At 41.2% G+C, this 27,415-nt stretch overlaps 2 protein-coding genes across 2 annotated transcripts; one reads left to right on the forward strand and one right to left on the reverse strand.

Moving 5' to 3' along the window:
• Positions 1 to 2,220: 2,220 nt before the first annotated feature.
• metap2a (methionyl aminopeptidase 2a) lies at positions 2,221 to 12,153 on the forward strand. Its single transcript, XM_028570318.1, has 11 exons — positions 2,221 to 2,422; positions 5,730 to 5,813; positions 5,912 to 5,974; positions 6,195 to 6,297; positions 7,064 to 7,225; positions 7,764 to 7,945; positions 9,035 to 9,129; positions 9,220 to 9,316; positions 9,561 to 9,664; positions 10,189 to 10,304; positions 11,153 to 12,153. The coding sequence occupies exons 1-11, from the start codon at positions 2,266 to 2,268 to the stop codon at positions 11,403 to 11,405; spliced, it is 1,416 nt and encodes a 471-aa protein (XP_028426119.1). The 5' UTR covers positions 2,221 to 2,265; the 3' UTR covers positions 11,406 to 12,153.
• A 1,137-nt stretch (positions 12,154 to 13,290) lies between these two features.
• Positions 13,291 to 25,321, reverse strand: usp44 (ubiquitin specific peptidase 44). Its single transcript, XM_028570317.1, has 6 exons — positions 25,234 to 25,321; positions 21,262 to 22,973; positions 19,610 to 19,808; positions 18,816 to 18,924; positions 18,410 to 18,660; positions 13,291 to 15,423 (listed from the first exon to the last, which is right to left on the reverse strand). Exons 2-6 carry the CDS (start codon positions 22,810 to 22,812, stop codon positions 15,299 to 15,301), a joined length of 2,235 nt encoding a protein of 744 aa, XP_028426118.1. The 5' UTR covers positions 22,813 to 22,973; positions 25,234 to 25,321; the 3' UTR covers positions 13,291 to 15,298.
• Between the last annotated feature and the right edge of the window lie 2,094 nt (positions 25,322 to 27,415).

A 27,415-nucleotide genomic window follows, 5' to 3' on the forward strand; every position in this document is an offset into this window, starting at 1 on the left:
AAATATTGTCAACAAAATGTAGTTAAAGTGTAAAAATAAAAGTACCCGTAAAGCATAATAGACCATTTCAGAGTATTTATAAAACAAACAAAGTTAAGATTTTATATTTTTTAGGATTTCCGGTGCTCAAATTTGTACTTAGGTACAATATTTGGGTAAATGTTGTTTCCACTACTGCAGTTAGTATAATGAATGTTTCAGGTAAAAAAAAAATACAAGTTTATGCGAATGACGCAAGGGGAAAATATGCTTGACTTTCTATCTGAACACACCTGAAGAAGAAGGTTGAACTCGGCTGACTGAGTCAGACAGTTATATGATCACACAATGTGTGAGAGGGAGCTCTGCACGAAGAGGAAGTAGAATGCGATCTTTACCATCAGCGCTTTATTTTTGTCTGGCCCTTTCTGCGATCCATCTCCCCACTTACTGTCTGACTGGACACGATGGCGGTCGGACACATAGCCGACGTTCACAATCCTATTTCGAACGCAACACTATTGTATCTAAGAACAGTTCATGAAGACTGAAAGAGTCCCATTTTTCAGCGTCAGTGTTTACAGGGGCACACTGGGAGGAAAGACTTGTTTATGACTCTACACTTTATGGACTGAACTGTGTGCTGCTGTGAGGTTATTTTTAAATCAAATAGCTGTACAGGTATAGTAATAAAGGTTGATTTTCTCTAATGTGAGGGCAATCTATAACTGTTTCTTATTAATTTGCCATAAAAGTCTGACAGCCCTGGTGTATGTCCCACCCAGTTCATCTTCCCAGTCTTTCTTGTCACCATGTCTGCCTTGTCCTGACCCTTCCTGCACCCTCTCTCTGGGTGAGGTCTACACCCCCATCCCCTCCTGCATTTTCCAACTTGAAATAAAATACCATTCTGGAAGTGTTCAATGTATCCTGAAGTCTTTTGTGGCGCTCATGTTTCAGAGGCTCTCACGGTAGGGGTAGAGAAACAGGTTTGGTGAGTTACTTGATATGTTTAGTGGGATTTTGCATTTGTCTCACCCACAACAGCTGGTGCTCCACTTTAAAGCCATTCCTGCCTTTGGAGAGTTACATACAGACCTGGTGAAGTGGACTAAAGACTTAACGTATAAGTGCCCCTGTCTTGGGATTTAATACACTTAAAAGGGGAAACCCCATATTTCAGTAACTCTACCTCTGACATTTTAGTTTGCCATTAAACACATCAGATGGACAAGGATTTGACTCCAACCAAAGCAACAAATACTGAAACTGTCTTCTAAATATAAAGCACCATACAATTTTCTTAGTGACATTATTTTTATTAGATTGCTAACTGTTACAGGTTTGCCCCCTAGTGGTCAATTATGTGACTGACCTGTTATTCTGGTAATAATGCAGGATTTGTATGCATATAGTTTTGTTTGTAACTTAAAACCATAAATAATGCTATGGACTGTTTTTAGTGTTTAGTTTGATTGTTTTTGCTCACAGATCACACCTTTAATTTGTTTGTTTTTTTAGCCTAGTAAATGTTACCCTTTTTATTTTTACATGATATTGAGCATATATTTCATCAGTGCAGTTTACCAGTTTACACCCCTCCACAGGGTCCTAACCCACTCCTCATTAGGCTCACACAGTGCACGACCTCCCCTTCAGCTGATTCGGCATGTTTTACTTTATGCTGCCTTCAATTGCTCCCATTAAGCTCCGATTTCTGGGGAGACATGTTTATATTACTGCTATCAAATGTTATTTTGGTAGGATTTAAAACACAGCTGTACCAGAAATTGACTCTTAAAATGTTGTTTTATTTTAACAAAACAGCACTTAGATTATTGGAGCAGAATGAAAAAGACAACACAAACTTTGACACAGAATCTTCTTTTTGAGGAAGTTTTGCATATTAAAACATATTTAACGTGTGCACAACATTTAATTGTTAAACAATGAGTGAAACCAGACAATTATATAGCATTAGATGCTCAAGGTGCCTGAAGGCTCACTGACTGCGTTATAACACAAAAGCCTTAATAATTACAGTGTATCTTGTGGTTAAATGATGCATGTTCCTAACTTTCTTTTACATAATAGTAGCCTATTAATATAACTACTAGTACTAATACTGCCAAGAATAACAATAAGAAGAAGAAGAAGAACATGAAGAATATTATATTTATTATTATAATATAACAATTATGAAAACACCGAGTGTCCCTAAAGGCAGCATCACACACAGCACTCCCACAGTCCCTAGCGCTTCCTTTTCCAGCAGCGCCTGCGATCATGGCGGACGTGGTTGCGGAGCAGGTTGCGGACCAGAAACCAGTACCGGACCGGGAGCTGAACGGGGAGGCGGAGGACAGAGAAGAGGCCGACCCCGTAGGGGAGGCAGCGAAAAAGAAGAAGAAAAAGAAGAAGAAGAACAAGTCCGCAACGACAGGTGAGGCTTGCTTGAGTAGTTTTTGCTAACCAGCTAGCAAAGCTAATGTTGCTTATTACAGCCAGACAGCTGCGTCGAGTTAGCCGCAGTTAGCTGTGACGAACTCGGAAATGAGGGGAAATGGCCTTCAAAATAAAAGTCTTCGTTTTTGGTTTTTTATACCAGGGTGTTTATCAATTTATCAACCAGAATTTAAATGGTAAGGACCATGTCGTTGTATTAATCCATTGGATGAAATGTGGATTTTTTTTTTGCGAGGTACATTTCATTAAGTTTGTACAACAATTTATATAGTTAATAAATAACAATATACTGACAAAGATATACAAATATTTAGAAAAAATAAGTATAGTAAAGTATTAACGACTAACGTTACAGAGACCAGGGAGATTTTGTTTTATAATTTTGTATAGATAAAAATGTAAATGGAACATATTAATCCTTATCACAGCCTCTGAATAGGAGATTGTGTCAATGGACTGTTGAATTTTTTTTTAATATGGCAACTTAATTTGGTTTTCCAGATTCTGGCTAACGTGACTCCTGAGCACCCATTTAAAACAATGTAATTTATTGAATACTTAATATTTAATAAGTAATATTAATGTTGGTCTGATTGTCAGTATCATAATACCGTAATAATAATAATACCAGTCATACCTTGCATGACTATGTATTACATTTTTCACTAAGTCACCAAAGTCTTGTTGTTTATTTTAAAAGTGACGCCGGAAGGATGGTGTCGGAAAATGTCTGACTTGACGCTGATCCTTATTAGCCATGCGGGTTGAGGGCAGTGTGGGTGCTGTTGCTGTCAGGCCTTATAAAACACGCCGTGCTTCAGTCAAAGCTCATCCAGGGACAGTGACATTTAACACAGCTGATACAAAAAGTAATATACTGCTTATTTTTAGAGAAAAACGCATGAATCTGCGGATCTAAATGCTCCTGTTCTCCTAGCCAAGTGCACTGAGCACTCAGCCAAGTTTTCCTGTTTCGTAATTCCCCGTTTGAGAGAATTATTATGTAAGAAAGCACACCCAAAGGATGCTTTCTTTCTTTCAATAAATAACCCACACTAAAACATGGTGAACCTATGAGCCCCATACACCTTTTGTACCAAACTCCATTAAATTACCTGCAATCTACAGACAATTTTTTATTTGTTTATTGTGATAACAATGTGTCCTGTTAATTAAATGGATTGAAATGTTCTTAATTTGTTGTTGTATTATTTCAAGTTTGAATACCTACTTGTTGTGGAGAAAGGGAAAAAAAAAAAAAAAAAAAAGTCTTACCCTCTTAGGAAGTGAGTGCTACACAAAGAAAACCAGAGAGAGGTGTGGAGTTTGGGTTGAAGAAGGTTGTGCAGAATTATGGGAAAGCAAGCAGTGTCAACTAATTATGTAAACTCCACTCTCTGCAGCTGACTCAACCATAGTTTTGCTGTTGACTCCTTAAAGACCTTCTCTGCATCCATAATGGTTATTTAAAGTAGCTGACACTTTGAGCAAGCAGTAATTATGTAATGTAACTACCAAACATTAGCAGATCTTTCACAATACATTCAATATTGTTCCTTTTTATTTATTATTTTATTTATTTAATTTTTGTATTATGGATGCTGTAGAGTTTGACATTTTTTGATAGGGATGCACCGATCCAATCTTTCTTCTCTATCTGAATTTATTAAGTGGATCAGGTGTCAGTCAGGTTGTGACGGATCCATGTTAAATACAGTTTCTTTGTCTGTATCATTATACAATCCTGTGTTTCCACTTTGTTACATCCATTTAAGTCACGACGGGCTGCTGAGCAATCCCTTACCTTACTTGAAAATGACAGCAATGCATTCCAAGTGTGTAGCATAAAGATTGTAAAGTAGGGATGCACCGAAATGAAAAGTCTTGGCCGAAACCGAAAAAGAGGAAACCAAGACCGAAACACCGTAAGGAATTATGCAAATTATTAGTACCATTGCATTTATGGCTATGACTGTGTACTAACTTAACTAAAATCAAGGCATTGCAATTGTATAGATTAATATTAAAGTTTAATTAAAAAAATGTGTAGCAGAAATATGGCTACAATCTGATTCTGACTCTAAAGATAGATGATCTTCACAACCTGTTCAGAGTCCAGTTCTTTTCAATACAACAAAGTTACTCCCAGTGGGAGTTGTACCTTACTGTCAAACTGTTTTTTTTTTTTTTTTTTTTTTTTTTTTTTACAGTTGGGCCATTTTTGGCCGAAACGTTTTGGTGGCCAAATATTCGGTGCATCCCTATTGTAAAGTAGTAGTATTGGTAGATAACACTGAGGTAGAGAGAGAGAGAGAGAGAGAGAGAGAGAGTATTCTGCCTTCCTAGTAGACATTAGTTAAGGTTTTTCCTTCATTCTTAGTACTGAACTTGGATACATTTAGGCACCGACCGAATTACCTCCATAGTATCGAGTACCTTGTCATTAAGTACTTAATTTCAATACCTAGCCGCCTACACGTGATCCGCGGCAAAACAGCGAGGAAGGGCAAAAAGGCAAAGGAACGTTATGGAATTGGTTGCGCCCATGATTGCGCCTTGAAAGGTGAGCGGCAACCAGGTCAAAGTTGAAATAATTTGAACTTTGAGCGCAGCACGCAGCGGCAATTCCGAGCAGTGCGTGACGCCAGGGGTAGCACAGCGCCTAGTTGGGCGGCACTGCTCTCCCCATAGGAAAATCAATGGAATGGCCGACGCAGAGCAGTTTTGCCGCCTATCGTGTAGGTGGCTTAAAGGTCCCATGGCATGAAAATTTCACTTCATGAGATTTTTTAACATTAATATGCGTTCCCCCAGCCTGCCTATGGTCCCCCAGTGGCTAGAAATGGTGATAGGTGTAAACCGAGCCCTGGGTATCCTGCTCTGCCTTTGAGAAAATGAAAGCTCAGATGGGCCGATCTGGAATCTTCTCCTTATGAGGTCATAAGGAGCAAGGTTACCTCCCCTTTCTCTGTTTTGCCCGCCCAGAGAATTTGTTTTGCATTAACGTTAGAACCGGGCCATCCGCCGAATCTTGGTCAATCCTTGGTCCAATTAGGTCGGTGTATTTATGTAGTCGTATCTGTAATAATACAACCAGATACCAATTCGTATCGGGGAATCTTTACACCCCTAATAGCCTTATTCTTAGCTTCGGTGAACATATATTTAATAAATCTGCTCTAAATGATGATGTTGTTATAAGAATGTTTAGCCGCTGCTAGTTGATCACTTATTGGACTGTTTATGTGTAGTCGTTGTTTATGATCTTCTCGCTGCTGCTGCAGAGGCTGATGGAGTGGCCGAGGTGACCAAACAGCTGGAGAAGCAGGCGATAGAAGACAAAGAGAAAGAGGAGGATGGCGAGGAAGGTGATTGTCTAACACCTGATATAACACACATCATCTTCTCACTAAAACAATCTCAACACACAGTGGTTGCTGTAACAGCAGTATCTTTACTCGCACAGATGGAGATGATGGAGAAAATGCGACAGGGAAAAAGAAGAAGAAGAAAAAGAAGAAGAAAGGATGTAAGTTGACCACATTTTAATTTCTTAGTCCTGCAAAAAAATAGTAGTTGAGCTCCATTTCATGCTGCAGTGTTGTGAAGAATATCCCTGACTGCTTTATAATCTCGCAGTTGAAAAGAGCAATCTGTTCCCAGCGGAAGTCTTACTGCGATGTGTCTGGCGTTGTCCTGAATTCAAACGCAGAGTCGGTTTGATGGAGTGTTTTCTTTTTTCCTTCCAGCCAAATCTCAGACTGATCCTCCTTCTGTGCCCATCTGTGAGTTATACCCAAGTGGAGTATTCCCCATCGGACAGGAGTGTGAATACCCCATCGTACAGGATGGGTAAGAAGAGCGCACACACCTAAACCTCTATTAGTATTTGGGCTAGTTTCCTCCATCGTTCATCAATCATGTCGGAGCTGAAAGAGGTTGGGCTTTTGCTGGTGTTGCTTTACGACTCTGAAAGCCAAATCTTTAAAATGCATCTTTAAATAAAAATGACTGGCCTTTTCTTGATTTTATAGATCTTGTACATCATTCTGCTTGCTGTCATATTATATTGTTTGTCTCTTCTATCTGTTTTCCCCCCCTTTTTTTTTCTTCCTGTAAAGCACTTTGTAATTTCTGACTTAACAAAATCAGAGGGTAGTATTTGCAGGTCATTGAAAAAAAAAATAATTGTCGGTTGATAGTATCCTGCCTTCAGGTCTTTAAAGGTCAGGCATTTAGTTTGAGAGCACTAAAAATCGTACTAGTTAAGATGATGTTTGCAGGTGTTTACATTAGCAATAAAACTGCTTACAAAAATCGTGTTTAAATTTGTATGTGATGTAAAAATGGTGGTGATAACCTTGCAGCTGTGTACAGTACTACACTGTGTGCTTCTGTGCAGATGTATTCATTGACCCTGGTCTGTTGATAGTTGCCAGATGGCTTACAAGTCTTGTAATGTTGTGAAACCAGTTACTTCCTGCAGTGGTAACATGCTAAATTTCACCTCTGACTATCCAGAATTGCTCCACCTCTTACAAAAATAATAATAAAAAAAAGCAGTATTCTTGTTTTGAAGCCCAAAAAAAAAAAATGTGTTGTTGTGTTCTTCTCCCAGTCGCAGTGCAGCGTGGCGTACGACCAGCGAGGAGAAGCGAGTTCTGGATAAAGCCAACGAGGAGATGTGGAACGACTTCAGACAGGCAGCCGAGGCCCACAGACAGGTCCGCCAGCACGTCCGCGGCTTCATGAAACCCGGCATGACCATGATTGAAATCTGGTGAGGCTGCGTTTATCTGTTGGATCCACTTAATGAGTATTATATATATTTATTATTATTATTATTATGTGGCTGTCTGGAACTAGACCAGAGGTATTCAAACTGTGAGGTCCCTCCTCAGGGGGCACGGGAGAGTTAAAGGGGTGAAGGTGAATGTAATCCTAGAAGAAATACCCTCCTTATAACTCAAACTTGAGCCTGAGAATCATCAAGTATTTAAGTTTTCCAGTAATAGTTGTCTGTACCCCTGTGGGTATATTGCAAAGAGGAACAGCTAATTTGCCAAAATGTAAACAAATATTGGCTAAATAGTAATAGAATGATCGTCCCCCAAATCGGAGTGCTACTAGGTGTTAGGGAGGGTGCAGTTGTATCAGTTTTGTCTGAGCGCCCGAGGGGGGGCCCCCACAGTGCCAGACTTTGCACACCTCTGAACTTGACAGAGTTGTTGCAAAGCTACATTCTATGCTAGTTTGCTCTGTTGTACAGTCATTTATTTCCGCTTTAAACTTATTTTGTCCATCACCCATCCCTCCAGTGAGCGGTTGGAGGACTGTTCTCGTAAGCTGATAAAGGAGGACCGGCTGAACGCCGGCCTGGCCTTCCCCACTGGCTGCTCCCTCAACCATTGTGCTGCCCACTACACTCCCAACGCCGGAGACACCACTGTCCTGCAGTATGACGACGTCTGCAAGATCGACTTCGGCACGCACATTAACGGTACCACAGGAAATAAAGTGCTGCTTCAACTACACTTTGTGCTGATGTTGAAAAGCGATGCATTTAAGGACCACTCTTAATCCATAATGGATAGACAGAGTAGCTGCCACTACAGATTTACACTTCAGACCGCTAACTTTTATTACTGTAAAAGAATGAAAATCAGTTTCAGACTCTTGAAACTTGGCACTGATATGTAATTCATTACACTTAAAACAGTTTGAGTCGGTTATAATTTTCCCAAAAAGTTCTGTCTTTGTTCTAAGTGCAGATTGATTAAGACAGATCTACTCTGTCTGATTACACACTTTTGTGTTTACCATACAGACATAAATAGAAACAAATAGCTGCCTGTATGAAAAAATTACATGCAAAAATACAAAACGCAGGATAATGATTTGCAAAGTGGTTAGCTGTAATGTCAGGAAAAAAAACAATTATAAGTAGCATTCAGAGTAGGGCTGCCACCTCTTAGTCGACTAATCGGTCGTTTTGGTCTTAGTCGACTAAGATTTCTTTAGTCGATTAGTCATTTTTTATGCTTATTCATGCTTAATTACTCATTTCCAAGAAACTTATGAGCACCTTTATGGTAAAGACAAGATTTAAAGTGGTGCTTTTGCAGGATTAATTGTGGAGAAACAGATGTTTAATTAACTACATTTATATTGTGCTTTTCTAGTCTTAACCACCTCTTAAAGCGCACAACTCTGTCAATTAAATCAACTAATCGATTAGTCGACAAAATTGTATAAGTGTTAGTCGACTAAGAATTTCTTTAGTCGAGGACAGCCCTAATTCAGAGTGCTCAAATATACTTTGCTTGTCACAAATGGAATTACGAAAGAAAAGTATATTTTTCCAAGTATCCTGTAACATTAAACTTACTGTTAATGTTCTTTTGTCAAATTAGAAATCATGCTTTTTAAAATGTGGCCAAAACCAAATTCCCATCTGCTTTTCGAATATTCTGCTGCTGGATGTTTGACAAGAGGCAAAATAGTTTCAACATAACCTCTAAAAACCAAAATCAGCTTGGAGTACATCAACTAAAGGATGCTCTGCTTTCTGCTTGCTGTCTGTTTGCAGGGCGAATCATTGACTGTGCCTTCACGGTCACATTTAATCCAAAGTATGACAAGCTGCTGGAGGCTGTGAGAGACGCCACCAATACTGGAATCAAAGTACCACTCCTACACAAACACGCCTCACTCACTCTGATGTGTTTTATCTGTCTGCTGCCTGAAGCTCATGATTTCCTGTTTTTGTTGCAGAACGCTGGCATCGATGTGCGTCTGTGTGACGTTGGAGAGGCCATTCAAGAAGTGATGGAGTCCTACGAGGTCGAGCTTGATGGCAAAACATACCAAGGTAAATTCTTCTAATTGGGCTTTAGCAGAAAGGGGGGATGGACTGAGAAGTTGTCGATGTTAAAACATTTTTGGCTAAGTCCTGGAACTTCACAATCCTACCTACAACACCTTTTTAAATCTCGGTAAAATAAACAGTACAATCACAACCGTGCAATAGTTTAACCCCCTGATGTCAATTCATACATGTGTTAATAAATCTCTTAATGCCTGTTTTATTCATGGTCCTTGTATCTTCTGTCCAGTGAAGCCAATCCGCAACCTGAACGGCCATTCAATCGGTCAGTACAGAATACATGCTGGCAAGACTGTGCCCATCGTTAAAGGAGGAGAAGCAACGAGAATGGAGGTGAGTCAATTATGACCATGTCATCATTCTCACTATACGTTTGGAATATTATGGCTCAGATATTTGCATTTTCGAGGTTTTTCATGATCTCTGTATCTGTGCGAGTGAAGCCTAAAATGTTGAAAATCTAGCTGTATGTAGAGCTGCAAAGATTAATCGATTACTTGTCAGCTATTAAATTAATCGCCAACTTTTTTGATGATCGGTTTATCGTTTGAGTCATTTTTTTTTTAAATGGGAAGTTCTGATTCTAGCTTCTTAAATGTGAATATTTTTTGAATTCTTCAATGACTGAAAAAACAAGACATTTAAGGACATCGTCTTGGGATTTGGGAAACACTTGTCAACATGTTTCACCATATTATAGACCAAAAAACTAATCGATTAATTGACAATGAAAATAATAGTTAGGTTCAGTCCCGGCTGTCTTTTTGAGCCCTTAATTATTTACAATTTCAGAGGCTTTTTCAGATTCAGCAGTTGTCCCGTTATTGATTGATTGATTGATTGTTGTCACACTGCAGGAAGGAGAAGTTTACGCCATCGAGACATTTGGCAGCACAGGTAAAGGTATGGTCCACGATGACATGGAGTGCTCTCACTATATGAAAAACTTTGACGTCGGCCACGTCCCTATCAGGTAAGAGTTTGATGCATTGCTGCACAAAAAACATGCCTCTATTATTTTACGTTTGCATATTGTTAACAGTCTGATACAAATCCTGAAGAGCTGAATGACATATTTTTTTGTCAAAAATCCCGCCCCTAATTCATAAATCCTACACATACTGGTGATTTCTTTGATGTCTAGTTGCACTGTGTGTACCTGCTGCCGTTTACATGACTGTCATGACTCCAGGTGGCTAGCGCTAGTTGGCTATCTTGTAGTGAATAAAGTTAGATTGCATCTACCAGGGAAACAGACTGAATATTTGTCACCATTCTACAATGTAGAACTTAATATTTCAAGGTGCCCTGCCATACAAAACCGTTTTTTCTTGCATTCTTTTAAATATGTTAGGTCCATATGTGTTTGCGTTATGTTGTGAATGTGAAAATGAACTGCCACCTCCTCTGTCAGCTCTAGCCACTGAACAGAAATAAGCAGAGAAATCAGACCAATCACAAAAGCTGGTCAGTCTGACATTATATTGCCTGAGCTCATTACTATTCATGAGCTCGCCCAGTTGGGCTGGGTAAAGGATTCTGACAGCCAGGCTCTCGTTGGCTAGCTGTTAGCCAATCAGATTCAAACAGCTTAGCTTGTTGAATATTAATGAGAACTGGCACAAATCGAGGCGAGTCTTCCTGCAGGCTTTCTATACCACGCTAGAATGGCTTGAAACAAGGTAACCAAAGCATTTTTTCCACAAAAAATTTTAGAGTCCACGGTAGAACTTCAGACATTACCACAAAGTCATGAAATATGTGTGGCAGGGCACCCTTTAAATTGTGGTCTTAAATAACTGACACTTCCTTCCGCTCCAGGTTGCCCAGAGCGAAGCACCTGCTGAACGTTATCAACGAGAACTTTGGCACGTTGGCGTTCTGCCGGCGCTGGCTGGACCGCCTGGGCGAGAGCAAATACCTGATGGCCCTGAAGAACCTGTGCGACCTGGGCATCGTGGACCCCTACCCCCCCCTCTGCGACACCAAGGGCTGCTACACCGCTCAGTTTGAGCACACCATCCTGCTCAGGCCCACCTGCAAGGAGGTGGTGAGCCGGGGAGACGACTACTGATCGCCTAACTCCACCCTCCTCGTCACCACCACTACCACACAGCACCTCCAGGCCCCGTTAGCAACTCCTTTAGAGGAACCACAGAAAAGAGCTTTAAAAAGGACTTTGAGGGATGCCAAATGCTACTGTATTCTACCCACAATGCACCACTCGCAGCTTGCAAGGAAGAAGGATTGGCTTTCTGAGTTTTTTGTCATCACCCACAGCTAAAGAAATTAAAAACAAGCCAACCCATTTCTGTCGGAGGAAAGTTTCTTGCAATGTCCTGCGGACCTCACTTTCAAAACTGTCAAACCTTTATTTCAGCTGCTGCTGCTGAATCTAGTGCACCCCCCCAGTATTCAAGGAAACGGCGACTGTGGGGAAACCCCCTTTTCATTTTTAAAGTTTTCTATTGCTCCACTCTGAGCCTCCAGTTCTTTAGTGCTTGAGTTAAATTAAGCACAAATGTTACTGCTGGGTTTAAGAAGTGGTTAGGCCAATGCATGGTCAGGAATCTCTGCAAAACATACAACCTAGATCTTCATCCAGACACCATGCATCTGCATCTTATGTTTGGCTTCTGTTGCAACGGGTGGGGACTCTGCACTCTGGCCCCCTAGTCATTGTTTCTTTGATATTTTTAAAATATCTTTGAAATGGTTGCTGCCACTTTATGTTCCCTAATCAAAATTTCTTCATTTTGAGCTCCCTAAAAATGTTTTTGTAAGAAAGAGAAAAAAGTTGATTAAAATGATTTAGTTCATTGTGGGCCTCTCCTCTTCTGATTTCTATAATCTCAAAAGTGACAACAGTATATTAAGATTAGCGAATATCTTGATAGCTGAAACTATTAGTGGATTTATTAGTAAACTAATTATTTTTTTAAGCAACTGAAAGCGTTTTTTCTTTGAGTTAGATGAGAAAGCTCAATACCATACATCTGTCCATTAAACATAAAGCTAGTAACTCTTTCATGTTAATTCCATTTAAACTTAATCTATCACTATTAAAGCCAGTGGTTTTACTTTATATTTACTTAAGCGGTTCAGATTTAGGCTGCAACTAACTATTATATTGGATTATGGAGTATTCAATAATCAGTTTTTTTATTATCTTGTTTACTCATTTTGACTGTCACAAAATAGTGATGAATTTCCATCACGTATTCCCTCATCATATGGCTTGTTTATGTCTAGCTTGCAGTCCAAAGCTGAAAGGTTTTCAGTTTACTGTCATAGAAGACTTAAGAAAACCAGCAAATACTTACATTTAAGAAGCTGGAGAAAGTGATTGATATTTAGGGAGAATACACATTTTTAAAGATACAGATTCACATAAAATTTTAAACATTAAACTAACAGCATTTGGTTAGGGTAAATCACTACAGGCAAAACAATGTTTTTTTCATGCACTAGTAATTTTTAAGATGGGTTATTTTGCATCTATTCTTTCAGATTAGTGGGGAAAAAATACTCAAAATACACATTTAGGTGTTTATTTTACTACACCTTGTCTATTTGCACTTGTAAATTTCTTCTAAATTCACTGACATTTGATTATTTAAACTTGAAATACAAAAAAAGAATTGTCTTTAAGTAATCATCTGGGGAAGTTTCATGGTGATATGTTAGTTAAAATTGTTTACTCTATTCACTTCAAAAATGAAAAGTAAGAATTTTACAATACATATCTTTAGACGGCTGTTTTCTCAAATCTAGTTTGTTGTCATACTCTGAGCCAGAAATCTGCACTCCAGTAAATGGACTGTATTTATATACAGACCACTCGTTTTAATGGTAAAGCCGTTCACACACGTTCATACACTTGCCCAAGGACACTTCAACATGCAGGGCCAGGGATTGAACCACCAACCTTCTGACTGGTAGAGGACTGCGCTACCACCTGAGCCACAGCCACCCCAATAGCGAGTAGTACTTACATACACTAAACTTTGCACTTTGTATTCCTACTGTATGTATGTTATTACAGAGGGGTTTATTCATTCATAACCTGATTTACATAGCACTTCATTTCTAAAAACATGGCAAAAATTGATTTATGGCTGACAGTATTTTCTGATTTATTCTGATATGTTTAAAATTCCCTCTGTAATGACTAAGACTTTTGAATCTGGCTTTATCCAATGTTTAGATTTCTGTTCTGGAAACGTTAAAGATTATAATTAGGCATTATCTGAAGTATATACAAAAATAAAATACTTGATAGTAAGACACTGTAAGATACTTTGATTTTGGGCAACATAAATAAAAGTTGCCATGACTAGCTTCCTGTACTAAATGAGAACGAGCAAGACACTCATCTTTTTTAGAAAAATGAAAAAATATTCTCATTTATTGAGGTAATTTTCTCTAGAAAAAAAATGAGGTAACAATTTGCATAGTATAAATTCCATAAATTGACACACACACACACACACACACACACACACACACACACACACACACACACACACACACACACACACACACACACACACATCCATGGAGTAGTAACCAAAAATGTGTCACAACGTCTGACAATGAAGGAGAAACAATATGAACTGTGCTTTGAATTCCCCTCTGAAAGATAAGTCAGAGGGAACTTGGTTGAGGTGGAGAATACCTTTTTTTTTGTACAATTTTCTCCACTATGGAGATAAATATCACAATCTGCATATACTCCAGAAATCCTGTTAAATCTGGATATTGTACTTAACAGATGGTAAATAAAACACAGTATGTACACATACAGTACACACACCTACTTAATGGTGATAGAACAGTCATAACTGCTGCTGGTGGTGAACAATCGGCGGTTGTATAAAACCTTTCAGAATGGTCAATGGCCTCTTTTCTAAAACTTCTGAGGATTGTATAAAAAAATACATTCAAAATCTAAATGCTGGTGTTGCATCGGACTGCCACTGTGCAGATTCCACTTTTCTGAATTGATATGAACTACAAAAATATACTCTCAACAAAGGGCACTTTTCTAGTACACAATTACATTTTGGAGAAGAGAGGTGGCAGCATTTAGCTAAAAAAAAAAAAAAAAAAAAAAACATCCCTTTGGAAACTTTGAATAGTGAAAGAGAGAAGAAGAAGAAAAAAAAAAAACACCCAGCAAATGTCGAAGCGTTTTGGAAATGCTGAGAGGTTTTTCCCATACACTTATCCCCCGGCTTTGGCTTGAGGTCTGCAAATTTTCCCTGACAGACCCAGGAGTACTTCAGAGAGAAAAATAAACTTCCGGCCCTGCTCGTGTACAGATCTTCAGCTGTAAACAGGAGGAAAAACAATGCTGACTGCCTATTCTGTAGAAATTAGTGCATTTCTGGCAGGAAATACAGCAGTCGTGGTCAACATCCATCAAAACTTAACCTGTCTAGAACACAGCAAGGCCATTTCTAGTGAGTGAATGACATTTTCCAACCCTACATCCAGTTCTGTGACGACTATCTAAAGTGACTGAGAGACATTTCAGTTGAATCAAAACAAACAGCATTTACAATCGCCATCCACCAAACGCAGGGAGGCAGACACGTGAATACACCTGTATACGACCTGTAGAGGACACTTGAGTCGGTTGGCTGCTACTGAGACACATCTTGGCTGATACTCTTTATAAAAAACAACTGTACACAAATCACAAACATCACCATTTGTCTTTTAAAAATACCTACATATAAACACCATATACAAGAACCAGGTTTTTAAAAAGGAGTCCTTGCTCTTTTTTTTTTTTTTTTTTTTTTTATTTAGAAAAATATACTAAAAAGACCCATCCTCCCAGGATATAAAATGCCCAAAGAAAGAGGGAAGAGAGAGAGAGCGATAGGTGGGGCTGTGCTGATATCTTCTCGCTGAGTGGTCAGGCTGCAGCTGAGGAGGATGAGGAGGGGGATTGTGGTCTCATAGCGGCCAGTCTTTGTCCTGAGTTACTCGCTGTGTGTAGAAGAGGATGTAGGCCTGAGCGCGACAGACCTCCTCCACTGAACACACATTCAGCTTAGAGTCATTACAGTGAACCCAGAAGCCTGCGGGAGAAAACGAGGGGGAAACTATTTAATAAGAAGGCAGTCGTAACACACAAAGACGCAACAACAAATCGGCCTGAATTAACAGGAATTCTCAATTATTAGCCAAATGTACCCATTTACTTACAGTGGGGGAAATAAGTATTTGACCCCTTGCTGATTTTGCAGGTTTGCCCACTTACAAAGAATGCAAAAATCTACAATTTTAATCATATGTACATTCTAACAGTGAAAGACAGAATCCCAAAGAAAATTCCAGAAAATCACATCATATGAATTTATTAAAATTGATAACCATCTGATGAGGAAAAACAAGTATTTGACCCCCTGGACAAACAGCATGTTAATATTTTGTAGAAAAGCCATTATTGGCCAGCACAGATGTCAAACGGTTTTTATAGTTGGTGACAAGGTTTGTGCACATTTCGGCAGGGATGTTGGCCCACCTCCCTGCAGACAGCCTCCAAATCATTCAGGTTCCGAGGTTGTCGCCTGGCAACTCAATTTTAAGCTCCCTCCAAAGATTTTCAATCGGATTCAGGTCTGGAGACTGGCTAGGCCACTCCAGAACCTTGATGTGCTTCTTCTTCAGCCACTCTTTTGTTGCTTTGGCGGTGTGCTTAGGGTCATTGTCGTGCTGAAACACCCATCCTCGACCCATCTTCAGCTCTCTCACTGAGGGAAGGAGATGTCGGTCCAGAATTCCACGATACATGGCCCGTCCATCCTCCCCTCAATACGATGGAGTTGTACCGTCCCCTTGGCTGAAAAGCACCCCCAAAGCATGATGTTGCAACCACCATGCTTGACGGTGGGGATGGTGTTCTTTGGGTTGTACTCTGTGTTCTTTGCCCTCCAAACACGACGAGTTGAGTGGAGGCCAAAAAGTTCTATTTTGGTCTCATCTGACCACATCACCTTCTTCCAGGCCTCTTCTGAGTCGTCCAGGTGGTGAATGGCGAACTTCATGCGGGCCTGTACATGTTTCTTCTTGAGCAGGGGGACCTTGCGTGCGCTGCAGGATTTCAATCCATGACGGCGTAGTGTGTTACCAACCGTTTCTTTTGTAACTGTGGTCCCAGCTGCCTTCAGTTGATTCATCAGTTCCCCCCTTGTGGTTTTGGGATGATTCCTCACCGTTCGCATGATCAGGGACACCCCACGAGGCAAGATCTTGTGTGGAGGCCCAGACCGAGGGAGGTTGGCGGTGGTGTGGTGCTTCTTCCATTTCCTGATAACTGCACCAACAGTTGATCTTTTCTCTCCAAGTTGCTTTCCGATTCTCTTGTAGCCCATCCCAGCCTTGTGCAGATCAACAATCTTGTCCCTGATGTCCGTAGAAAGCTCTTTGGTCTTGCCCATGGTGGTGATGTTGGATGCTGGTTGTTTGGGTGTTGACAGGTGTCTTTTATACAGGTAACGAGGTGAGGCAGGTGTAGTTGATGTAGATAATTGGTTCGGATTGGGGCTGTGTCTTAAAGAAAGACTAACTGGCTTGTAGGAGCCAGAATACTTGCTGTTTGTCCAGGGGGTCAAATACTTGTTTTTCCTCATCAGATGGTTATCAATTTTAATAAATTCATATGATGTGATTTTCTGGAATTTTCTTAGGGATTCTGTCTTTCACTGTTAGAATGTACATATGATTACAATTGTAGATTTTTGCATTCTTTGTAAGTGGGCAAACCTGCAAAATCAGCAAGGGGTCAAATACTTATTTCCCCCACTGTATACAGGGCTTAACAAACCACATTTTACACATGGAGATGATTTAGTCAACATGAGGAGTGTGGAGTTGTATTAGGAGTGTGATTGCATGCGCACTAGTATCCCAGTTTTGATCTTATTCGGGATATGGCATTTACATGGAACAGGATCCAGCTTTCTGATCGTCCGTGTCTTGTTTTCTCAATTGGATCAGGGTTTAAACTGTGAATGTAAATTAATATAAGTGCAATGGAACCTTTAAAATATTTATAGTAATTCATCAAACCACCTGTTCAACAACCACAAACTTGCAGAAAAGCTATATCTTCACCAACAACTTTCATACCTGCAAACTCAGAAGGGCCGAAAAAGGGGACACATTTTATATACCCCCCCAGAAGAAAATAAAATGGAAAACACAACATTTTCCCAATGATAAAACTATACTTTTAAAACAGTGCATATATATATATATATATTTTTTTTTTTATTATTATTATTATTATTATTTGTTAAAAAGGAGCACAAAACGACAATTTTTTTTATTTTGCAAAATGATTTATTAAAAATTTAATAACTTATAACAATAACTGATTTCACCAGTAAGTTAAACGACAAAAACAAAAGGGGAAAAGGGTATTTTACAATAACTTTGAATGCAGCACGAGTCTGGCGAGGCGAATTTCAAGTGAACGCAACATCTGTGATGTTTTTCCGACAACAGCAGCTGCACACTGGTAGCTAACGGTAGGCTAACGTTGCCTGCTGCCAAGTGCAGTGTTAACTAGCGTGACACGCGGCGATGTTTAGGTTGCTTCTAACGTCTCTTTTTTCTGAGCATCAGAGAGAAGCGCAGGCATTTCAGTGGCACCGAAATCCGCGTTGCAATTCGGTCCGGTACTGTATTAGCACCGGGTGTCGGGGACCCCCCCCCGACCCCCACCAAAAAATAAAAACTACGGATCTACACAATTCACGTGGATGACATTTTCCCATTCCAAACGGCGATTTTTGCCCAAAAGCGACCAGTTTGCAGGTATGAACTTGGTACCCATCCACCACCAGACCAGTGTCTGTAACATTTTATATCTTCTGCTGCTATGTATGCATTTATTTTTACTATGCATACTGGGCATATTTGGCACAAAAATGTCTTTCAGGATGAATTAACTTCTATCTCATTTTCAGGTTGTGAACATGAATTAGGCTGCCATGCAAACCTGTTTCAAACTTAAAAAGGTACAGGTCTCCGTTAAATCCTGCTGTGCTCTTCACTCACCTCCTTCTGTGTTGTAGCAGTAGGAGGTGTAGTGGCCAGAGCCGAAGCCCTTCCCATGATGCATCACCACAGCGGAGAGGTCGTAGAGGAAGTGCTTTGGGCGTGGCGAGCCTGCAGAGCTGGGGCTGCTGGGACTGGAGCAGGGCACACCTTTGGGTGAGGGCTCTCGGCAGCAGTAGGGCTCCATGTTGAGAAGCTGGTCGAAGCTGACGTGGACTCCGATCTTCTCCCGGTGGTTCCGCCCAGACCACCTGAGGACCAATCACAAGTTAGAAAGCCGGTCAGCCACTGAGCTAATCGTCTGTGTCACAACGGTCCACAAAACGAGTAATTACAGCTGGGTCACGCAAGGAAAAATGTTATTGAATAAACAAAAATTGGCCGACTGGTGTTAAGGTTATCCTACCTGAAGCGTTTGAGGTGTAGCCGCAGGACCTGAGGCAGTTTGTGGACCATCAGCTGTTTTTGTGCTTCAGTCAGGAGGACTGGTTTGGAGGAGGACCGCCGTCGAGCAGCTTCAAACAAGAGGAGAGAGTTCAAACGCAATTCAAAGGGTCGCCCCAGTAGTAGGTAGTAGTAGTGACAGTGGATAGACAGGAAAGGGGGATGACACGCAGCGAAGGGCAGCAGGTCGGATTCAAACCTGTGCCGCTGCAGGACTCAGCCAACATGGGGCGAACGCTCTTACTGGGTGAGCTAGAGGCCGCCCCAGCTTTCTACTTCTAATTCTACTCAATTCATTTAGATAACGACTTGCACAGCTGTATATTCTAATTTAGGACGAATGTGTAAATATCTACTAATTAATATGTTCCTCTCTTGTAGCCTGTAGTGTGTAATCTAGTTAGGTAGGGGCACTTGGAAATGGATTTGGCACCCGACAAGTTGACAGGTAACTGCAAAACATTACTGCCACAATCCGTTTGGGACCTTTGTAGCATTTTATCCCTCGGTCCTCTCGTCTGTATTTTCTGTCTTTAAACTGTAAAACCATGCAGAAAGGCCACAACAATACTCAATAAGAAAACCAATATGGCCGATAGACAGAAAAGACACATAGCCACAGTCTGGATTTGAATATCACATTAACGGCAAATGTAAATGGGTTAATATCAATGACATGTCTCGGAGTTAAAAGATAAAGTGTGTGTGTGTGTGTGTGTGTGTGTGTGTGTGTGTGTTTACATTACTTAAACTCACAGTTACACTGCTCACAGGCGTAGATGTTTCCCTCCAGCGCTTCAGTCTCCGTGAACTTGGCCAGCATTTCCGTCAAATGGCACGAAGCCTGAGCAGCATGCTCCCTGCTGTTACTGTGATAGCGCTCGGGGAACTCCAGCGACAGATCCCAGAAAGGCTCCACAGTGTTGGAGCGATGTTCGCAGGCCAGGCACGTCACCTGCATACGAGAGGGAGGGAAATGAAGACATGAGCAGGTGTCGTAGTACATTATGCATATTGTTCTAACCTAGGGCTGCTCGATAATGGAAAGAATCATAATTGGACAATATTGAAATCAGAATTATTTCACACGATTACTCATTGACTTTTGGAAAGACGTAGTTATTGAATTTAAGAAAACAAACAAACAGTGAGACAGTTAAATCTACAGTGAAAACACTGAACTGTGAAATTCCCCCTTTGCAAGTGTAATGTGCAAAATAATCGTTTTTCTCGATTACTCTTTTTGGGATCGTTAGGAGTAGAATCGTAATCATGATTAAAAATTGATTAATTGCACAGCCCTATTCTAACCCTAATCAATCTTACTGCCCTGGCCATGCTGTGTCTCTTTATACTGTATCAAAAATATAGAAAAATAAAAGTGGTGAATAGCCACAGGGCAGAGATAGCCCCCAAACCCTACACAGCCCTCCATTGAGCAAGAGCAGGTGCCACAGTGTGTGCTCAGCCTCCACAAGTAGACACTGATCTCTTGTCCTCATACTAAGTCCCTACACTCCCTACATTACTCAACTCACGGAGCACAGGTGCAACCAATTACAATGATTAATATGTACACTATAACAATGGAAGCAAAGCTGTACTGCTCAAGATTACGGTTGCAACTAACAATTACTTTCATTATCGATTAATCACTTAGTCTGTGAAATGTAAAAAAAAAAAAAAAAAAAACAGTTAAAATAAAAATACCTAACAACTTCCAAAAGATCAAGGTGGCATCTTCAAATGTCTCAAAATCAAAAAGGTATTCAGTTCAGTATAATATACGAATGTAGTAAGTCCTCACAGTGGAGAATTAGAAACCAGACAATTAATAACATTTTGTCACTATTTTTTCAATGATTGAAAAAGTTGGTGGCAGATAATTTTTCTGGCAATCGATTAATCGCCAAATCGCTTCAGCTCTACTTGGGGTCGTACCAAGATCAATACTGCGTTAACAAGGTACACGTTTGGAAGAAGGTAAGAAAAATAAGAAAAGAAGGTAAAACCATCAGCAACTCAACCTTAAAACTCAAAATGTAAGATTAAGGTTAGAGACAGAAGCTTAACCTCCATTTCAGTACATAAAGTGATAGATGAATCCATCCAGCCTAATTTAATCTGAATTATGAATTAGTAACAGTCAGAGTTGATGATGGCTGTTGAATTATCAATGGGGTGTGTAAGGCAGATCTGAGTGGGTTCATGTGTGTGCAGGCATCATGGGGAGTGAATCAGGTGAAGCTTGTGACCACTGCTGAGTTAAGAATGGTTGAATTTGATGTTGAAACAGGAAGTTGGGGTGGGTTAAACCACAAGGAGACAAAAGTAAAGTGTAAACCATCTGGATATCAGTTATTTAATACAGGCAACATTGTGTGTGTGTGTGTGTGTGTGTGTCGCACCTGGCTGAGGAGCTGGCCATGAAAGATGGTGTTGACCACACTGAGCACCTGTTTGATGAGGCGTTTCTGTGGGACTCCTGCAGTGGTTGTGTGCTTGCCGGTGCTCTCCAGCTCGTGCTGCACCTTGTCCAGCAGCTCACACAGGAACTCCTGAGCATCCTGCTGAGCGTAGCCCCTGAACGCCGGGATCAGCTGCCACACCGAGTGGAGCATGGCAAAAGGCGATACCAGCGCCCACTTGCCAGACCACATAACCTGGAACAAGGTGTGCAGCTCGTGGCAGAGCGAGATGTGCTTTGAGCTGGGCTCTTTGGGTTGTATCAGCTCCATGCTGCGGGCCCGTGAGGCCCCACCGCTCAGCCCTGCCCCGGAGCCTGAGCTGGCCTGGAATCCCTTCCTTTGGATCAGGGGGGACTGGGAAGAGGGCTTCCCTGCCAGTTGGCCGTGGACGGCAGATGCTAGTAGTTCCAGTGCTTGGGTCAGATCCAGGCGCAGAAAGCACTCCCTGAAGACATGAAGGTGGCTCAGCACCTGCAGGATGGAGTTCATGTAACAGGTGTTTCCTAAATTCCTCAGGCCTGTCACTCCAGGAGTGACTGTGGGACGCCGTTTGAAGGGTGAGCCACCCTGTTTGGTACTCTGCTTGCGGCGAACAGGCGTTTGAGCAGAACGGGGGGTCGCTGAGGGTGTTTTGGGCTTAGATTTGGTGGTAGAAGAACGGCGCCGGGGTTTGGAAGTTGGTTGGACCTTTTTCGTGCGTCCACCTTTCTTGGGGGTAGCAGTGGCAGGGCTTTGAGTCCTTGGCCTGCGGGAGAGAGATGGGGGCACAGGGGTTTTTGTCTTGTTGCATGCCCTCCGCGACGGTGTGGCGACTGCAGCATCTGCAACTCTCTGGCTTCTCTTACGTAACCGGCGACTCTTCCTGAGAGGGGCATTCTCCAGCTGCTCCTGTAGCTGCCTCTTCAGAGCCTGCCTCCTCTCCCTCGCCTCCCTTTTCTGCTCCTCCTCCTCCTCCCTCTTTCTCTCTTCTTCCTCCCTCTTCTTTCCGCATTCAGTCAGTGCAAACCATAAGCGAAAGACACGTCCCATAAGCACCCTGCGGCGGTGCCAGAGCGCAGTAAACATCCTGTCCTCGTCCCTCAGCTGCAGCTCGCGGGCACCGGATGGCATGAGGGCATCGGGGGCAGCACTAGCAGAGCGGAGGGTGCGCCCACTGCGGGTGGTAACCTCATAGTGCTGGCTCTGGATGGCGCTGAGCGTACTACGAAGCAGCTTCAGGTCTCCGGTGGCGTTATCGTTGAGGACATAGTCGTCACACAAGTAACAAAAAACGTAAAGTTCATTAACCTCCATAGCCAACGGGTGGTGCTGCTGCTGGAAGTGCTGCAGGGCATGTTCCTCGATGTAGCGCCCACACGCCACATGAGCACAGCCCAGGCAGGCCCATATAGACTCGCTGGTGTTGCAGTCCACGCAGTGCCACTTCTGGGGGTTGAGGATGGAGTGGTCTGGGGCCAGCCGCAGCCGCCCCACATGCTTACACCTATCCATTACACACGCCTGCCTGCCGGCCGAGCTGGCTGGCTGGCTGTGTCAGTCAATTACTGACTGTCTGTGTGTGAGTCTGTGTGTCAATGTTTCACACTGGCTTCATATCACCATGGTTACCATGGTGAGCTGAGAAATGGGACCCTCCCAGGGCATGGTGGCTTCTAGAGGAGAGAGAGAACAGATGTGGTTAATGCAGATGAATAGATAGAATAAGAAAGCATATGCAGGGAATCTGCGATACAAAACAGAGTAAGTAAGTTCTACATAATTATGTTGTTGTAATCTTGTCTTAATATTGTTTGACCATCTACCCTTACAGGCCAAACATTTAGTTTAAAAAAAGCACATTTGGTGTATTTCCATATCATAATAACATCCAGTTATGTTCCTGTAAACACAAAATTGTTATCTCAAAGTAACTACGTCCAACCTCCAATAACTGTTTTATAGCTACACACAGTAAACTGCGGCAAACTAGCAGATGGAAAGCAGGCTTTCACATTTCCTAACAGAAACATGGGCCAACAGTAAAACAACTGCACTGAGTGTTGCCTGGTGCATCCGCTGAAAAACAGAAAGGTGTACAAGTTAACATGAGCTCTTAAACCTGGATGTGAATCCATCAACAAGATAAACATTTGAGCTTTTCCAGAGATAGTGAATAAGAAATGAAAACTCAGCAGTCACAGTGACAGTAACCAGGGTGACTTCACAGGAACATATTTTCCTTCATCAAAACCTTCTAAATGTAATAAACAGCTAACAGGCAGTAGAGAAGCTTCTGACTGTGGGAGAGTTGTCCAAAAACACTGATTGAACAATGGGCTGTACTTTGGCTTGAAGACAACTAAACTCAACCCAGAACCCTACAATCAGCCTCCACTCAACCTCTCCTGGCTTCTTTTCACATCCCTGGGGGTTGGTGTACCTCAGCTGAGAAAGTGGGGATCCTTGAGTGGGCTGAGCCCTATGAACCCCCCCCCACCACCACACTGAGGTCAAAGAAGAAAGATTATCGGACAAAAGGAGGACTGAGCTTGCAAAGTGGTGCAAGCCTTTGTCTGGGTACAGGACTAACTTTGCTGGGGAAATGAAAAGAGTGAAAAAAAACAAGGAAAGAAAATTGACTGTTAGGAAATGGTGTAGGTAACAGAGAGGGAAAGTGATGGAGAGACTGGAACACAGGATAGATGGGAGGGCAATGAAACATGAGGTTTCTAACTTCAGAAATGCCTTGTTTCGTTCTGCTGCATTGTGCCTTTATTTCATTTACCACTTTAAAAAAGCAAAATAAGAGCGACTCAAACCAGTTATATCGGAGTGGGCGTATTTATTTTGTAAATGTTCATCAGATTGTGACGTCATGAGTGTGTGCAGCCGCTGTGTTATAAATAAAATCTCGCGGCTGTCAAGAGGGATCCAAGACAGACCTTGTTGAGTTGATAACTAACCTTACGTCTTGTTAACATTGCTTATTCACAGAGTATGATGTCACTTCAGTTTGATTCTTCAGGTGGTATCATAAGCAGTACAAAAGCAGAATAACGGTCACTGTAATCAGTAACTTCGAAGTGCACATCCGAAGCTCGCTGATTGATGATGGTTATCCACATTGTAAATTACAGTAATAACTACGGAGCTTTAGAAATACAATAATATAATAGTAATAGACTTGATATGTAGATAGTGACACGTGTGGTTTAGCAAACAGTGCGACGACTCTCGGGAGAGTTCCAGAGTTTATAATGTCCCCGAAGTTTTAGCTATCTGGTAACGTTGGTTAGCGCGCTTTGCCTGGTTTGTCCTTGTGACTGCGTGGTCTTATTAAGTGGCTGAACACCCCACAGCCTAATGCTAACACGGGTTAAACAAGTCTCAACAAAACACTATGAGCTTGACTAGCCTTTCAACAAACTGTACGACATAACAATAGAACGAGACGCGTGTTAAGGACAGCCGAAACAACCCAACTTTAAGGTAACGCTACATCTCCAGTTAAGGTTAGCGTGTACTTGATACAGCTATGAGGAGTTGCGATTACCAAACACTGAAATTATACACAAAGACAATCTACACCACTGTAAAACCCTTACAGGACAATTGTCTGAAATATCTTAACATACAAGTATACACAAACACGCGACAAGTATGTCAGCTCTGCAGTTTTTAATTTATGTATTAAAGAGATTAGTGAGCCCTAGCTGCCCTGCTAACATTAGCCTAGCATGCTAGTTAGCTTTAGCCTGCCAGGCTAACTGCCATAATCCTACAAGTTCATTCGTTAGCCGGAGGTCAGCTCCCAGCAGCAGCCTCAGCTTTAAAACGAACCTGCGGGACGTGTTAAAACAACAACAAACGTATCATCGGCTACACTGTTACACATGTATTATGAATGGCAGTGTGTGGAAAAAAAGACCATACCGAGCCTCTCCTTCATGGCAGCAACTCTTCTGTTTCTAAAATGATCGCCATCTTGTCAGTCCCTGTCGCGTGGTGTTGCCTCGAGCGCGTCCTCTATACGTGACGTTGTTGTTGTTGTTGTTGTTGTTTAACTTATTTTCTGGAAGCAAATTTCCGCCAATGTGATGTAAAAAAGGTCATGTAGTCATTATAATGAGAAACTTTCTCAGAATAGTGACTTAGTTTCTCAACATAATGACAGTGAGTATCTCTAAATAATGACTTAATATCTCAAAATAACCACTTAGTAGAAGATGTTCACTTATCTTCTATTAAAACAATTTCTGTGTATTTTACGTTTTGTTATATTGTCATTTTACAGATTCTACTTCAGTTTATAAATAAGTTTAGTGTCAGACTGTTAAATGCTGGTTTTATTGTGGTTTACTTTTTTTTTATAGGCTAGTATTCCTGTCAGTTGTTGCATTGTGGTTCTTTTGTGGGTCTAGATGTAGTAGTCTACTTCTTAGTTGTTGTTTATTGTGTGTTGTGTCACGGTGTCACTTTTCATACAAATAAGCAACAAGCCAAAGACAAAATCAATGCTTTGCGATGATCGAATAGAAGTAGTGCAATGTTATACCATTAGAGGGAACTGCTGCACCATTTACAATCAAGTGGGCCTGTTTCCCTTATGACTTTGTTATCACAAATACAATTAAAGGCAATTTTATTTAAAAGTGAAAGCCCAAAGTAAAAGTAGCAATACCTTAACAAATTCTTATCATCTGTTTGTAAAATCTTTATTCTGCAAAGTAACTCCAGCTGTCAAATACATGTACTGGAGTAAAATATGTGACTTTAAAAAGTAGAATAGATGTATAAAGTAGCAGAAAATGAAAATACTCCTATTAAAATCATAATATTCAGTGTGAAAGGGGAAAGTGCTTTTATACTTTAAGTATATTTTGTTGATTGTATACTTTTACTGCAGGACTTTTACTTATAATAGATTGTTTTTTAGAGGTGCACTGCTAGTTTTACTTAAGTAAAAGGTCTGAATAGCATTAACTTTAACCCTGAAAAGCCACTTCTTTCATGGATCACAAGTGTGTCTTTGTTATCCTTTTCCCTAAAGCCCTGCAGTTGTACTTTTAGGAGGTATTTTAAAGTCTTGTGTGCTGGTGTGGGATGCAGGTGTAGCACTTGATGCTGGTTAATGGGGGCTGGTGGTACTCACTATGTAGATCCTATCAGTCTATGCCAGAGTGTTTATAAGACAACAACACTGTAATGTCTGCTGTGCGGATTTACTGTAAGTTTCAACTCCAACAACATCAACCATAACAGGGGAAAATATAATTACTGTGTGTGATAAATTGTGAATATTGTGTGAGTATATACAGTAGACAAAAGCTTCAGTGAAAGATTAATACGTGTTGTTATTATAACACATTGTGAATCCCTGTGTAAATAGTATAGTTTCACATTAAACATCTTGACGAGAGAATAAAGGGATGACTTGGTTTTCATTCAGGAAATTGCGCCTGAAGGAGGACTTTTAATCTCAACACACGCAACATGACTGCATGTGAAGAATCCTTCTCATGTACTGATTAGTGGGGAACTGATCCATACAAGCCTTCTTAAACCCCCACTGAACAGGGGGAGTGTGGTAATAGGTGTGTGTGTGTGTGTGTGTGTGTGTGTGTGTGTGTGTGTGTGTGTGTGTGTGTGTGTGTGTGTGTGTGTGTGTGTGTGTGCATGTGCATGTGTGTGTGTGTGTGTGTGTGTGTGTGTGTGTCAATGGACGACAGGGTTGTGTGTGAGAGAGATTAAGGGGCGTTTGTGAGTGACTTAGAGAAAGAGGTATGTGTTGATGTGCCATGCGATGCCTGCGGATCACCTCTAATGTTTTTCTCCCTCTATGTCCCCGGGCCTTCACCGCCGTCATGTCCACACATGCTAACTCTCTCCCCCCGTCCTCTTTTCATCAGCACTTTCTCATAAACGCACATTTTTCTGTTACAGTACTTCTGAAGGCCTCAGGTTGATTCGCTAACTTCTATCTTTAAAGCTGCATTTCACACTATTTTCTTTTTAGGTTAAAGTTGAATAAATAAACCCTTTGTCACTCAATGTTGCAGCCCTTGCTTTGGTGCTTCTTTTAGCTCATTGTTTTGGTTTTACAACATGTTTACAG

Source organism: Perca flavescens, chromosome 23 (genome assembly GCF_004354835.1).
Source record: "Perca flavescens isolate YP-PL-M2 chromosome 23, PFLA_1.0, whole genome shotgun sequence".
Classification (NCBI taxonomy): domain Eukaryota; kingdom Metazoa; phylum Chordata; class Actinopteri; order Perciformes; family Percidae; genus Perca; species Perca flavescens.